The sequence below is a fragment of the Eublepharis macularius genome, chromosome 6, assembly GCF_028583425.1.
Source record: "Eublepharis macularius isolate TG4126 chromosome 6, MPM_Emac_v1.0, whole genome shotgun sequence".
Taxonomy (NCBI): Eukaryota; Metazoa; Chordata; class Lepidosauria; order Squamata; family Eublepharidae; genus Eublepharis; species Eublepharis macularius.
The window spans coordinates 96,016,441-96,032,880 of NC_072795.1; the positions used below are offsets into that span (position 1 = coordinate 96,016,441).

The following is a 16,440-nucleotide window of genomic DNA, read 5'->3' on the forward strand; positions in this document are numbered from 1 at the left end:
CAAATCCTTGTGAAAGCTCAAATCTGACTTGCTGGCCTTTTAGACAACCAAGAGATAATCTGAGAATATATCCTTCTGTTCCCAGGCAGACCTTTTCAATAGATGGAGTGATAAACATAACCTTTACTAATCCTTTCTTTACTTAAAGAAAGAGATTCCACTGATAATACAGTACATTATATGCCAAACAATTCTATATTTTAAAAAATAGGACCTACAATCTGGTCTAAAATTCTGCCACTTATTTTTCATAGTGCATGTGGTGAAATGACATTTCACCCCTAGTATTGCTGTAAAAGTTTACAACTGTGTAAGGTAAAGGTTTAATTTGGGACTACTCAGGATTAAAATTACCTTTATAAATAGACAAAAGGTGGCAGAACAAGTTTGCAAAGGTAGCAGGGTTCATAAGTTGATGAAGTTAGCCGTAAGAACTGAAGACCTTAGGGCTGAGATAGGGAAGCAGCCACTATTCAATGAAAGTAGAAGGAATATTCTAGAATGTGACTGATAATATTGCACTGAGAAGTTGAGGTGGGGTGTAGGTGATAGACTAGAGAGAATCTCTGCCCTTTTGAGAGAGTTCAGAACATGTGGTGGGATGAGAAGAGTAATTCTGGGATTCTTGTGGAGAGTTGAGGTGATACGGAGCTCAAGGAGCAAGAAGGCCAGCAAAATGGCGGAGAAAGAGACAGTCATGAATAGAAGTCTGGAAACCTTAATACTATTCTCCTAATATCTCCTAATTCACCACCACAGAGAGAAAGTTTTAGAGGATATGTTTATCACACATTTTAATTTCCTTTGCCCAGATGTTGTTAATCAATTGTTGCTAACTTATGTTCTTTTTTGAAGCCAATGATTTATTTATTTATTTATTCAATTTATAGCCCTCCCTCCCTGTGAATGGATTCAGGGTTGGGTCACAGTAAAATGCTCAAAAGCATTAAAACATATAAATACAATTAAAAAAACCAAAAAAACACCATAAATACGTATAAAAAAGCAATTTTGATGGTGGGCCCCCTCCAGTTTCCCCAATCATAATATAAAACAAAGCAGAACAGAAGAGGTGAGGTGAGGTGAGGTGTGGCCACAATTTATAGAACTTAGTTACTTACACCACTAAAGAGTATGTACATAGATTATATACTCCTAAAGATTATGTAGTCAGTCTCTGCCCACACATATAAAAGGCTAAGGCTTGGTTCATGATTACCAAGATCAATGTCTACCTGGGTTTGAATAACTCTAATAAGTGATTTCCAAGGTTTTTTCCTACATCCATCATGGTCTGGAGAAGAAGGATGATTCTTGATGTCAAGAAAAGTCTCTTAAGAGACAGAAACATATGTTCCGAATTGCTGATTACCAAGTAAGAACACCTGTAACTCCCAGTCTGCCACAGCAGCAAAAAGAAATCCTATTCATGCAGGGAATAGTTAAATAAAGCCTGAGAAATAAACTCCTTCCTGAGATCTAGCAGCTGAGTGGAGGCTGACTTTTCCATAGTCCAGTAATATCCTCCTCTCTATCCTAATTGTAACACTTCTGGAAAATCATTGAAAATCTAGCTAGAATATAACAAAAACCACCAATTAAAGAAGGAAGATTTAACTATTGACTATGTTTTCTAGCTTTTACTCATCTCTCTCTCTCTCTCTCTCTCTCTTCTTGAGAACTGAAGGAAGGCCTAGCTTTCCTGCATTTATTTTAACTTAGCCTCAGAACGTGGAACAAAAACTCCACACAGTGGGATCACGTACGGAAAGGGAAGTTTAAAGAGAAAACTGGGAGAGTTCCAGATTTGCAGAAAAGTTGAGAATTTTTTAAAGTGTGTGTGTGTGTGTGAAAATCTACAGAATCACAGAAGTAATGTTTGCATTTTAAAAAAAAAAGAATGCTGACTGTGACTTTGCCAAAGACATCGTTTAGGCTTCCATGCTTTGCTTTGTGTCAGCTGTGGGGGAGATGCTTAAAAAGGTAAAAGGGAGGAAAGGAAGCAAGTAAACACCACATAGTGTATTGAAGAAGAGAGAGAAAGAGAGAAAGAAGAGAAAGAAAGCTAGGTCCCGGGACTACCAAATAGAGGGAAAGGAGGATAGGAGAGAAAACTGAAAACAAGAGGGGAAGAGAGAGAAAGGAAAGTATGTGAAAAAGGAAAGAAAGAGAGAAAGGGGGTGGGAAACAGAAAAAAAAGAGATCATATGGGGAGGGTGAAATGAGAGTCCTTCAGGGCCCTAGTTGGTTGGTTTGTGTGTGTCTCTGTGTGTATTTATCTCACGCTTCCTCCAAGGAGTTGTGGAGATGAATTCAGCACAAAATGTAAGCAATGGCTCTATCCTGATTTCCACTTTTATCCATGTATACTGCAAGAACATTTTATGCATTTATACTGCAAGATTTCCATGCACCTGAGTTTTACTTTTAAAAACATGAATAGTCTGTAAATATCTGAATTGGAACATGAATTGTTAATAGTTATCTAAACTTACCTGTTTACGTTCTTCTGAGTTAAGCAGAAGGTAGCGTGGATCAAACACTATTTTATGTAACTCTTTTTCCCATGTGGAAAATGCAGACACCTAAAGAAATGTATGAAAGAAAGGAATTTAAATCATTTTGCAAAGGCTCTGGGATTAACCAGAAAGCACAATTCACTTTCAGAAGGAGGCTGAAGACAGATGGACCAACATTCAAGAGTTTGATGGAAGTGCCATGAACACATATTTTCAGCATTCTGCAGTGTTTGTTTTCAGGGTGGTAAATGGAATGTTCAAAACATTTCCACCCCAGGTAGAAATATGTCAGTCTTCACCCATAATGGTACACTGAAGGAACACCACAAGCAAAAGTATTATCTTGAAAGTAGCTTGAAAAAGAAGCAGGAATAAATATTGATCATAGGAATCAGGATTAAAAGAGAACTGACTGTGAGAACTGAGCTAGAGAAGAAATAAATAAGTACATAATTGGCCAGGACAAAAACAAAAAGAACAAGATGCCATTTTTTGTCAAGGCAGAGTTAGCACCTCATCAACATGATACATCCTTCACACTCACTTCTCTAGGCTTTTTGGTTCTTTTTTCCTATTTAAAAGGTATAATTGTTCAGCCTTCACTATTACCTAAACTTGATCCTGGTAACATAATTATTAGGTCCATTTGCCATAAGATCTCAGATTTATGATCCAATATATATTGCAGTTTCATCACATGTCCTTAATCTTGATTTGTTTGTAGACTTTTAATTGAAGACTAAAATGCTGCGGTTTTACAAAAATACTGAATTTCAAATATTATAGAAAAACTGAATGGTTACCCAGTATGTATTTGACAAATAATTTTTTTTAGAAAATGTAGAACAAATGCATCAACTGGATCCTCAAAACAATATGCGAGTAGAAGTAAAACAGAAATAGATGGCTCTTTAAGTACTGAAAAACTCCAAATTGATTTCACAATGTACAAGTTCTTTATAAATTAACAGTGTTTTTCTAAAGCTCCTTACACATGTAGTGTTTCCCCATAATGTGACCTCATATGACAACAAGTTGAGTATAAATTATGGAACCATGTGATGATTACATGGCTCTTGCCCACTCAGTCAACATCTATCCTAGAGGAAGAGTGCTACATCACTGTAAACACATGTAAATAACAAGGGATACATTATTATTGAATTTCTTTTAAAGAAAGCTCTCTAACTGCAGGAAAACTTTGGCCAAATATATGGAGCCTCTCAAGAGTTCAGTACGGCTGCTACAAATTTCATGGTGAACATGTTTGATAGCTAAATATAATGTGTTTTGCTGCTGCCAGACAGAAATTTCCTCCTGAACGTCTTGCAGAGACCTGGTGGGAAGAAGTTAGAAGAGGAATATCAAAAGCTGACTCACAGCTGATATAAGCTTGGTTTCTCTCTGTTCTCCACTCCACCACCCAAGCTTCTCTCTCTGTTCCAGCAGGTTGGAACACAGGAAAAAGCTTAGGGTGGAGAGGAGTGATCAACTTTTCTTACTCTCCACACCAAACTGTCATCTCAGATTACAGAGAAAAGGAGCGAACTACTCTTGTTCTCAGCAGCACATGCAGTTTCATGTGTGTTTGTGTGCAGGGGAAGAAGCCGATCATTACCCCATTTTGACCGCAACTGCTATCTTGGGATGCAAAGAATAGGAGTAGATTACTCCTGTTCTCTGCAGCCCAGGCATCAGTTTCAGGTGAAGATGAAAGTAGCAATTTTTCTTTCTCCAAACTGATTCATGAGCTGCAGGACAACAATAGCCATCTGCTTTATTCTCTGCAGCCTAAGCTATCATTTGGGGAGGGGGTCTTGACTTCTGTTGTGTTCTAATAGGTTATCAGAATCAAGGCAAACCAACTTTATTTCTTACCCCTCTTTCCAGAAGCATATCTCGAAAATGGGTAATACGTTCTTCCAATGGAAGCATAATCTGAGGTTCTGATGCTTTTACACTTTTCTCTTCCTTTTCTGGTTCACCATTCTGAGAATCTTCCAGTCTTAAATAATAAAAGAGATATACAGAATGCAGAATGCAGTAAACGTTTTAACCTTCTTCTGGCATTGCAAAAGCAACAGGAAATGGTTAAATAAAAAGGAACCTCCCTCAGAATGGATGTTGGGAATTTATTAGCTAAATTTATATCTTGCATCTGCAGCTACCTTTGCTTCTGCCTGAAGGAGTACAATTCCCCCAAGACCTTGGGGTCACCCCATTCTTTTGAGTCATTAAAGGCTGACTTAATTTGAACTGGGATATTAGACCTGAAATGCCAAAACTACTTTACTTGGCCTTACTTGGATGCTCAGGGTCTATTGATTGGTTCTGGAGGAATATATCTCCACTGCTCGTATTAGAACAGTTAGTCCTCATTTTCAGTATTTCAGTAAAGCTCTTAAACAATACACTTTACATGCTTCAGACACAAAGTTGTAAAATACTGGAAAGTATATTCTATTCTAGGGGTTTTCAGCAGTCATATCTTTCTTGAACAATCCAGTTAATAAGGCAGTTATGTAATAAAATTCTCTTATCTGAGCTTACATTGATCAAATCATAAAATGTGCACTTAAATTTTATGGTTAACGTACTGGCCAAGTGCTGTAATAATAAATTATTATTATTATTATTATTGATCAAATCCCTCAAAATGATTAACTGCCACCTCTTTTACCTTGTGCCCAGTGCTGTATGCTTAATTAGGAAAGGCTACAGGAAGTGGTTAATCCTGGGATGAAAAGGAGGGATTTGGTCTGAAGAAGTCTCTCTAACTGCCAGCTTGCCAACTGTTTGTTCAAATGTATCTGAGGCAATAACCTCCATCCCTCTTTCTATTTATCTGGCCCATACACAGAAGTAGCTTAGCAACACCGCTAAAAGGACTTGGGCCAGCTGAGCATGCTCAGTAGAGACTTCATCTAGACTTAATGTTAAACAACATAGTGCTAGCTTTGATATCTTTGCTACAGAAACAATCATAGAAACTGGAAACAAAATCAGTAACAGAAAAAAATTAAGTTTTTTGAAAAGCTGGTTCTTTAGACTTATGAAATTTTGGACCCTCTTTTCCAAAACACTGAACTGAAGTGCTTACGCATAAGATCTCTCCAGTGAAATAAACGGAGCTGTCCATGTGCTCATTTATCTAAATTCTATCAGAAGTATAGAAAGGGAACCAAACCAGTAAGAAAACTGGACCAAAAGTATTCTCATATCCTTGCTCTTAAAATCAATGATTTAAGTACATTTGGGATCCTAGAACAAATCTGAACATCAAGCAAAGTCTGCTAACTACATTTTTACCACATTGGAAATGTTTAGCCATCAGATGGAAATATGTTTTAATTCTCAAAGGATTCTAAATTGTACAACCTGAAACAGAAAATATTATAAACAGCTTTCATCTTATAAATTGCATTATGTCGTAAAACAATATGAGTTCTAGCACATTATATTCTTGCCATCAATAATTGCATCACATAATTTTATTCTTAAATTATACTAAAATGGGTATTGCCTGTTATTAGTAGCTCCAAGGACAAAAAATCGTCACTCTTCATATTATAAGACTGACTTTGATATTGTATTAGCTGTTTTCATTCTCCTCAGATTATACTATTCTGTAATATGATCTATGAAACTTCCAGTCCAATTTCTGGTAACCATAAAGAGATTCTATATATAGCACAATGGATGAGAATCCAGAAACAATCAGCAAAGGCAACAGAAGAAATAGTCTTTTTCTTTAGTGTGATAAATTAAAAATGATCCAGAAAACTGAATGGTTTGTTCATTCATATTCATACTTAACAATATTTTGTCATAAAAATACAGAGATATAATTTTAAAAAAACTACAAGCATCTGCATTTATTTTAATCTCTATTTTTTGTTATTTATTGTTATCTAAAAGGGAACCAAAATGTATCATGTGAAACTGTTTTATTACCCAATATCTATAAACTATGTCTGGAAACAGTTTGTAGCAATCACAGGCAGGATAACTGGGGTATTTTCTTGGGTATTTCTAAACAGATAAGTTGCTGTATATGTGATCTTCAGCTCCAAAAATAATCTGTGTGTGTGTGTGTGTGTGTGTGAAGTGCTGTCAAGTCATAGCTGACATATGGCCACTCCTGCTGGCTTTCAAGATAAGAGACTAATAGAGGTGGTTTGCCTTTGCCTACCTCCGCATAGTGACCCTGGTCGTCCTTGGCAGTCTCCCACGAAGTACTAACCGTGCTGACCCTACTTAGCTTCTGAGATCTGACAAGATCAGGCTAGCCTGAATCATCCAGGTTAGGGGCCCAAAATAATAGGTTGAGTTAAAAGTAGGATGTTTGAATACTCCCATGTTTGGATTGCTAACTGCCTGAAAACTGTATTGGAACATTCAAATGCAAAAAAGGTTGGGTCTTTCTTTGAACATTTGAATGTGTCCTTATATTATTGACTTTGTCTGTGCCTGCATGTTTTCCCCTTCTACATATCTGCTCAAAGCACCCAGTTGACAGGAAAAAATCTCACAATCTCCCTTTATAGTCATGATTCTGCTAAGTGGGGAAAGAGAGTAGCTACACAGCTAGAGTCTCTGATATTCCTTTCTCAATCTAACTGCCTGATTTGGCATGATCAGAACAGTATGAAACAGAAAATACTGACATATTTTTGCACTGCAAACTGGAAAACTGTAATTAAATTCTGTAAGTTCTGAGCATGCCTCAACATGCCCAACATCACCAACTGATGAATGGTGTGAACTGCACAGGCACAAGACCAGCACACACATTTACATAGTTGATTTCAAATAAGTGACTGTGTTGTGATAACCACTGCAAATACATAAACAGTGCAATCCTGTGCAGAGTTACTCGAGTCTAAGCCCACCGAAGTCAATGAATTTAGACTGGAGTAACTCTGCATAGGATTGTACCGAAAGCCTACTTGATTTGCTTGCTTTTAAATGAAAGTAAAACATTGATGCGATTAGGAGAGGCATTCTATTTAGGGCTAAATGATCTACTGAAAAAAGGTAAGTTTGATTTTCAATTGTTTTTATTTCAAAGTTCTTAGCATCCCAGGCTAAAAGTTGATTCATCCACATGTTACTTTTTTGAAGTTGATTATGAACTGGTGCAGTATAGTGTTCTTTCCTGGTTTGAAATTTCCCCCCGCACCTTATTATATTCAGCAGGCATTTCAAATTTTATCTATGTGCTTCCAGTTCCAGGTACTACTCACAGTTTGAGAAAGCAGTGCAAAAAACCTTCAAAGGGTTATTTTCAGGTAACTATTATTCATAGGGTTGCCAGGTCCCCTTACCCTCTTAACTGTGATTCGTTGCATGCACGTGCAGCAGGCATGTGCTTCTGGCACAGTGCAATGATGTCACTTCTGGGAGTGATGTCACCGCACCTATTGGCGGGCATTCTCCTGCCCTCCACCAGGTGCAATGATGTCACTCCCAGAAGTGACATCACACCATGACAGGAATGTGCCCACTGCCCACTGGCCTAGGAGGTTTTTTTCTTTCCTGGGCCCATTTCTCAGGGCCTCCCCCACCCCCGGCCAGCTGAGTGGCAGTGGGGGGCAGAGACCATCTACTCCAGCTGTGTAAGGGAATTTAGTATGTCCCAGATATTTTGTAATTAAAATAATCATGCAATCATTGTATTTTTGCCAGCACTAAGTATATTAACAATATTACCAATACTTACTTATTTCTCTTGATTCTAGTACTGTGATCATTATTTATATCCTCTGGAGAAGAGCCATCACTGTTATCTGCTAAAAGGAAAAAAAATCTGTAATTAACTAAATGGCAAACTTACCCTTAGACCAACATGCTGTTTAACTTCTGTCCATTTATTGGACATTTATTGGCCTCCGTGTCTAGCTTGTAGGTAGGCTGGCAGCTGCTAGAAGCTTTTTGGAGTGGGGCCAAGCATCACTCAGTGTTGTCATTACATCACTTCCAGTGATATAATGGAATGGGCCTCATTCTCCCATAGGGTTGCCAGATCCAGGTTGGGAAATTCCTGGAGATTTTGGGGGTGGAGCCTGGAAAGGGTGGGGTTTGGGGAGGGGAGAGGGCTCAATGAGGTATAATGCCATAGTGTTCACCCTACACAGCAGCCATTTTCTCCAGAGGAATTGGTCTCTGTTGCCTGGAGATCAGCTGTAATTCCAGGAGAACTCCAGCTACCACCTGGAGGCTGGCAACCCTATCTCTCTGTGATGTCATTCACACTCAAGGTCTCCTGCTGCTGCTGTCCCTAATACTACCTTCTATATTAAATTTACCCTCCTGGGTTCAATCATTTCCTACATAAAGTAAGCAGTACTGTTATTTCTTTCCAGTAAAAAGTCTTGGTGGTCCTTGAAATCTTTTGTTCTAAACAGGTTGCTACAGAAATAATTAAAGAACACACAGTTGCCTACATAAGGCCAAACTGAACAGAAGTACTTTTCCATATACCTGGAAAGAACGTGTGATAATGCAATAGTAGCTGAAGAAAACTGAAGAAGAGATTGCTGGCCTGTAACAATATATCTTTTACTTCTCAGCTTAGTATTTTATGCAGAACCAGATTCAACTCTCTCTCTCTCTCATGCATATATCACTTTTACACAGTTTAGGGCAGTAAATAAAACAGTATAATTTTTAAAAGAAATAATACGACAAGGGTGTAGTACGCAACTGGTACTTTGAATGTCCAGTTACGCCTATGTCAGATGATTAAATAATATCTAGCTTGTCATGCCAAAAGGCAAGCAGAAAGACTCTTTCTATGGGCAAATATGGAAGTATAACTCCTAACCTCAAGAAGATTGTTTTACAGCATTGGAGCAGTCTATAAAAGCTAACCTCTTACCCCCACCCCCACCCCAGCAGGAGGGAGGACCTTACCTTTTTCTTCTTCCTAGTGTCCACCTTGCACATGCACACAGGGTGCACCCTGTGCCACTGCAATGACACCACTCCTGGGAAGTGACGACATCGTGAAAGGTAGGGGAGGTGCACTGTGAAACACGATAATGTCAGTGACATCACTGTGTCCAGCCCTGGGAGTGCACCCAGGAGGCCTGTTCCCTGTCTCCCCCACCCACCTGCCAGGTAAGCAGTGGCTGGGGGCAAAAGGTGGGAGTGGGAGGTCCCCTCCCCCCACTGGGGGAATGGGATCCCTCTCTAATTACAGTTCCCACTTCATGCACTATTGGAATTGAAACAAGGCCTTATTTTAATAATGGAACTAGTGTGGAGGGGTTGGTGATCCCTAAGAACAGCTTTAAACATCAACAGAAACACCTTGAAGTGGACCTACAAGTATTCTGGCAGCCACTGTTATGAATATCACTTATTGTATAGAATATAATAAAAATTATAAAAATACACACCAATATGTTTATAAAATGAATATGTAATTTTAGTTTGATTTTTTTTAAAACAAAGTGCAAATTTACATCTCAAATTTAATCTGAGTTGCTGTATGCTAATCCTGGCCTATCCATACAATGTTGAACAAATGGGAAGGAATGTGTACTTTGAATATAGCAATCAAAAATTAGGAGGTGGGAAACTGATGGCTAGCATTATTTTCTCTCTGAGTTGGGGGTAAACCCTGTTAGAATCTACAATCTGCTGAGGAGGAGGTCATCTCATTCAGAGAAGACTTCACTGACACACTGCAGCACCAATGTAGTTCCTCAAGACCTAGCTTTGGTAGCAAAACTGACTTCTACCATTTGGGCATTCTTTGAGTGTGTACACCATGATGAAACTATCCAGAATATTTTTTTTAGAGCTTTTCATCTAGTTATCTTCTTTAGTAGCAAAGTCCAACTGGTAAAATCTAAGATACAAATAATTCCTGAAAATATTTTCATAGAGATGTTAGAACCGTGACACTAATTCTGTGATCTGAAGGAGCCTTTTGATTTATTTTCCTTGAAGACTAACACATACTTTCTCAGCTGATAAGGCAAATCTAGGGGAGAACTTGTGGCTCAGTGACAGAGCATATGCTGAGCATGCAGAAAGATCCAGGTTAAATCACCTGGTAGGGTTGAAGGATTTTAGGTGGCAGGAGCTGGTAAAGACCATTCTCTAAGTGTCTAGAAAGCAGCATTGCATGGCCGAATCCACACTACATAAATTTCCCTGCAGTTTTCCAACTTTTTTTGCGCAAATCTGAGTGCTTTTCACACTACCTGTTTTCCATTCCACAGTTCTCTCGCTTCTCTTTCGGTTTGGTTTTCATCGCCAGTTACTGGTCTCTTGTGGGAGTTGCACGGTGGACGTGAATGCCGAGAAGCGGATTTCGAGCGCCTTTTGTTGAAACCACCCCCACTTCCGTTTCTCTACCCTGAATAGGAAACCCGTTCCTAACGCGTCGATTGGCTTATTGTCCCCGCAAATGCTCCGTACTCCATGGACACTGGGATTTCATAGCTTACTTTGTTCTATTGAAAACATTATTTTGATGTTGCCAGAATAAAATCTCGTTGCTGGGGAAAGCGGTCTGCAGAATTCTATCCTCAGTGGCGCGATGCGGACCACCCCACGTTTTCTGCCCTTTCTTTTTATTATTATTTTTAATCTGATTAATGTAATATCGAAATTCCGCTAAATGTTCTTGCGCAATGATCAAAACTACTTGCGCCATCAGAGCTATTATGGGATCCATGATAATGAATCCTACCAGCCACTATCACCCACAAAGAGATCTTTCCTGCACGCTTCCTTTTTATAGGATTTTTAAGTACCCCGCCAGAAATATGAACCAATCGCTACGAAAAGCGGCACATGATATATCACTTTGCTGATGTTTCAGTATATTGCGATTTCGAAATAACGGAATTCTGTTTAAAATTTTTTTAAAAAATCTGGGCGGGAAGATTAAGCCCCGCCCACTAAGGTGTCTTTACCAACGGCTGTGTGAACAGTAGATCGTGCAAGGAATACGCAGTTTAAGCATGAATGTGAACAGAGAGGTGAAATTTACGGGTTGGAGACACACGGAAGTTTTCCGTAAAAAAAAACGGAAAATAGGTGAGTGTGGATTCGGCCCATGTCAGAGTAGACAATAAGTTTGCTGGATAGAGCCTTGGTTTGATGTTATAACTCAGCTTCATCCATCCATACTGACGGCAATCTCAGAAACAGTTTATTATATTGTGTGTGGGTCAACTGTGGTGTGTGTTTTACAAAAGCTTATTGAATCCTAACCATTCACTTAGAAAACAATTTGGGAAGCCAAACATTAATTATAGCAAATAGCTACTATAGCGGTAATAATCAGAAAGTATCTGTTCTGCTAATAGTGAGATCTTAGCTTCAAAAAAACATTCTTAACCTATGAATTTGTAACTGCGCATTTGGTGCTGCTCTCAGAAGAGGCTAAAAATTACCAGTGTTGCAGAACTTCTGTTATTTGTTTATGCATTTACTTTATTCACTTTATTTATATCCCACCTATTACCCCAATGGGGATTCAAACCAGCTTACATCATTCTCCTCTTCTCCATTATTTCTTCACAACAACCCCATGAGGTAGATCAGACTGGCCCAAACTCAACCAGCACGCTTCCATGGTAGAGCAGGGATTTGAGCCTGGGTCTCCCAGATCGTAATCTGACACTCTAATCACTACATCACGCTGGCTCTCTAATAGTAGAATAAGGCCACTTCCACACGTCCTTAATGGGATGGCATGCCAATGGAACTCTGGCGGTTATCTCACTCATTACATACGTCATTGTTTCCCGTGCATGAGTGGGTCATGATGATCCCGGTTTTTCAGCGTTTTTTGTGAGACCTGTTTTGGTCTGTTTATTTTTACTGCAGGTATTTCATGCAATTACCCTATCGTATCAATGCATGTGGAGGCTTTTTTGTGCTTCAGAAGAGCCCTCTCACAAATCTCCAACCCCTCTTCTCGCCTTTACCCCTCCTTTAAACATCACACCTGTGTCAGCCTCTCATGCATGATCATATAATCCCATCCTCTTTTAAAAACTTTTAAAAATGGTCCTTGCGCTATTACGATATCTATATATACAAAGGGATTCATACTGCATTGCTTGTTGTGACATTGGATTACTCAGCAATTTCATTATTGGTCTAGGAACAACATTGAGAATGGAATGACATTTCTGATTTTATTTTAAACTAGCAATAAGGCTCATTGTATGCGAAAATACAATGGGCCCTAGCAGCACTCCCCCCCCGCGCCTCCCCCCTGGCATCAGTCGAGGGGGGTTGATTGGAGAAGAGATTAGGGACTCCCCCCTCCTCCAGCCCTGTGGCCATCACTCAAGCTTGTGCACGGCCTTCCCAAAGCCCTGCGGAGGTGGCAGGGAGCCCCCTTGACCACTATGAGACCTTGGGGAGGGCCTTGCCATCACACTGAGCCTTCCTGCAGTGGCAGCAGGCCCTCAGGCACCATGGCAGTGGGCTCCTCCATAGCGGCGGGCTCCTTGGAATTCCCAAGGCAGTGGGAAGGCCCAGCACTGTGGCGCCGGGCCTTCCTGTAGCCATACTGGGCCTTTCCAGGCCTTTGGAGGCCCTGAGGAGGAAGCAGGGAGGCAAACCATGTTGACCCTGACTTGCTTCTTATTCCTGCATACTATGCCTGTGCAGGGATAAAAAGTGAATCATTGGGAACATGGTTTGCCTTTTATACAATAGGATAGGGAATCACATGATCACGCTACTCTACTGTTTGCATATTTATTAAACACTTTTGCATTTAAAACTTTGAGCAGAAAATCAATGGTAGAGAATGGAGTACTACGCAAGCAGTTGCTGAAAGACAGGACAATGGTATAGCACAATCCCACATGCACTCAAAAAAATAAAGGAACGTTGGGTGGGAATGCACCAACACCATTTGTAATGCGGCACAAATAAAGAACACATTTTCTGTTTTGGGACTTTTTTCCCATGAAAAACACCCACAAAACACATGAGGATGATGCATGTGAAAGGTGAGATCAGGACAGCCCCCCCCCCCCCGCCAAATTGGAACGTGTGGAAGCAGCCTGTCTAATCCTATTGCTATAAAATAGAGTCGTTGGGTTTAAAAAAATACATCAAGGACACAAAAATATCTGCTGTGAGTTATCTAAGTTAAGTTGCAACAAGTTAGCAGACATCTGAGACTGAACATCTATAAAACCATTATCACGCCATAGGCCTCTCAAAGCTGCCTACAAGACAGATTCTGATACACTTAACAGCTATTTGTCTCAGTGTGGGGATAGACCGATTAGATAAAGAGGATGAGGAAAGTTCAGTAGTTTAGACAGGGTGCTGCTGGAACTATCAATTTGTTGGAATAAATAGCACTTGAAACACATTCTCAGACATCAACACAACAAACATACAGAGTTCAACATACAGAGTACTAGGTCAGCCTAGTATATTATTCAAAATGAAATGCATTTTCCCCTCTCATCCTAATTTGTATATTGACCATGCTTGCTTTATTAATGCTCAACTGAAGTTACAATGTCATATGAAAATGGAACTCCATCAAATTCTACTGAGTAACATAAAAGGGAAATGGATACAGGAGGAAAAAGATTTAACATAATGCTTCAAGTTAAGGCAATGGGTCATTTTAAGCCTCTATTCTGTCTTGAAAAGTAAACTCCTGCAGATGCTAAGTATACATTTATGCAAGAGGGAAACTGAGTATTTTCTGAAATTTTTGTTCCTTACTCCTGGCAGTCTAGGGGCACAGAGCCCCCTATGCCAGAACACTACTGTGCATAAGGTACACTAAGCACATTTGTAATCAGACTTGATCCCAAGTAAAATGGTTTCAGATGGAGCATTAAGACTAAAGATAATTGTTTATGCACTTTGGCTGTATTATATTTGTCCTGTCAACAAGTTTAGCCCTTTTGAAACTAAATGATAGCCTAGCAAAGGTGGTTTTTTTAAAACTCTCCCCTGCTTTTAAATTTTCAGGTGCAAACTACTTATTCCAAGCACAATCAGCCATTTAATCGGTTAGCAAGGTCTGTTTCTCAGCAGCTGCCACCTGCCTGCTATTAATTCTGTCAGGTAGTCCTGAGTCCCAGAAACAGGCCCTTTTCAGGAAAGCATCTAAGCAAACAATCTCAGGCAGGATTTGCATAAAATGTGAGTGCAATACTGATACCGAGTTAAACAGTGTTCTTAGTAAATAAAGAGGATAATCATAGCATGAAAAAAACAGTAGAAGATGGGAATCCATTGATTTTTTTTGACAGCTTGTACAGGTGCCCCAATTTATTGGAATTCCAAAAGTGATTTTGTTCAAGCTGTATCACAAAGTCCAAAATGGACTGGTTTGCATAGACTGCAGGCTCACCTGTTGCCTATAAACATCAAGGACAGAAAGACAGAATCCAGTGCTTAAAAAACCCTCCAGGATAGTGGGGGAGTATTCATGTACCCTAATGACACAACCAATTACTATCAGAGAGATGGCAAGATAAAGGGTTTAGGGGGGGGCAAACTAGGGTGCTTTTGCTAACATGATTTCCATTCTTTATCCGAAGAAAGGTGAACCAATAGTTAGACTAGGAAGATGAGTGGTACCACACTATTTTGATGGTATTAGGAAATTGCCTGATAACTGCTAAAGGTGAATGGTTAACACTTAACTAGGTTGGAAGAAGGGAATGAGAGAGGAGAGAGAGAGAGACATATCTTTCTTGAGTAACAATGAAATTTCATATCAACCTTAGGCTAATCATTTTGTTAGCTTCCAAAAAGACAGTTGAGCACTTTTCAAAATGGATGGCAGAAATATCAAGTGGGTCTATAGGAGAATTTTTAATCACAATAGAATGAATCCAAAGTGACACTCTTTGTTTGATAGAAGTTTTTATCAGACAAAACTTTCCTCTAATGGATGAAAACTGTAATTTAGCACAAGAGAGCCCTTGGACCCAACCCTGGCTTTAAAGGCCAGCTGCAAGAGGGATTGGGTCTTTCTATGGCTTCCAGGCTCTCACAGGAAGGAAGGCATTCCCCTCAAAACGGGAGAACCAGTTCCCTTTCCTTCCCTGCTTTAACTCTACAGTCACTCTCCAGATCGTTGAGCTGGGCCATGTCTGTGTTTTTATTGGCCCTCACTTGAGCCTGCCATGGCCAGACTGCTGTCATCCAGCTATGTTCCAATGGCTGAACCTCACCTCTAGCAAGTTGATTTAAAAAGTAAAAATGAAGCTCAAATAACATCAGCAAATTCAGGGCAGCAGCAATTTATTAAACATATTCATGTGGATTATTTATCCTACCTGTTTTTTTAATATTTACTTCATTTACTTAACTCCACTTTTCTCCCCAATGGCTATCCCAAGTGGCTTACATCGTTCTCCTCTCCAACATTTTATCCTCACAACAATCCTGTGAGGTAGGTTAGGCTGAGAGGATGTGACTGGCCCAAGGTCACCCAGCGAGGTTCCATGGCAGAACAGAGATTCAAACTGGGGTCTCCTGGATCCTAGTCCAACACTCCTAACTAATATACCACCACTGGTGTACATTCAAGGATATGTTGACAATTTATCAGGTTTACTATTAATATAAACAACTTAGGTTCTGATTTCATAAAACAATTAATCACTTCATGTAGGCCACTAAAGAGTGCTAGCTACAAAGAAAACCTAGTCAAAATTCTCTATATTTACCTATTTGCATTTTCAGCATGAAGACAAACAAAGATAAAACATAGATAATGACATTACATTAACCCAGTGGTGGTGATAACACGATATAAAATGTGACATCTAATGCTGTAATCCTTGCAGCTTCATGTGCATTAACTTCTGGAGAGCCTGGATTGCTGACCCAGAGGGTTCCATCCTTGGGTCTTATTCAGGTACCACACATTTTGGTTTTGAAGTGATGGTAATCC

The 16,440-nt window shown here is 39.5% G+C and overlaps 1 protein-coding gene across 1 annotated transcript in view; it reads right to left on the reverse strand.

Annotated features, from left to right (window-relative positions):
* TCERG1L (transcription elongation regulator 1 like) overlaps window positions 1–16,440 on the reverse strand; it is a 266,929-nt gene that overhangs the window by 8,719 nt on the left and 241,770 nt on the right. The window contains exons 9-11 of the mRNA XM_054983441.1: window positions 8,242–8,311; window positions 4,398–4,524; window positions 2,496–2,585 (exon numbers count right to left, since the gene is read on the reverse strand). Of these exons, the coding sequence (XP_054839416.1) occupies window positions 2,496–2,585; window positions 4,398–4,524; window positions 8,242–8,311 (287 nt within the window). The remainder of the gene's footprint in view (window positions 1–2,495; window positions 2,586–4,397; window positions 4,525–8,241; window positions 8,312–16,440) is intronic.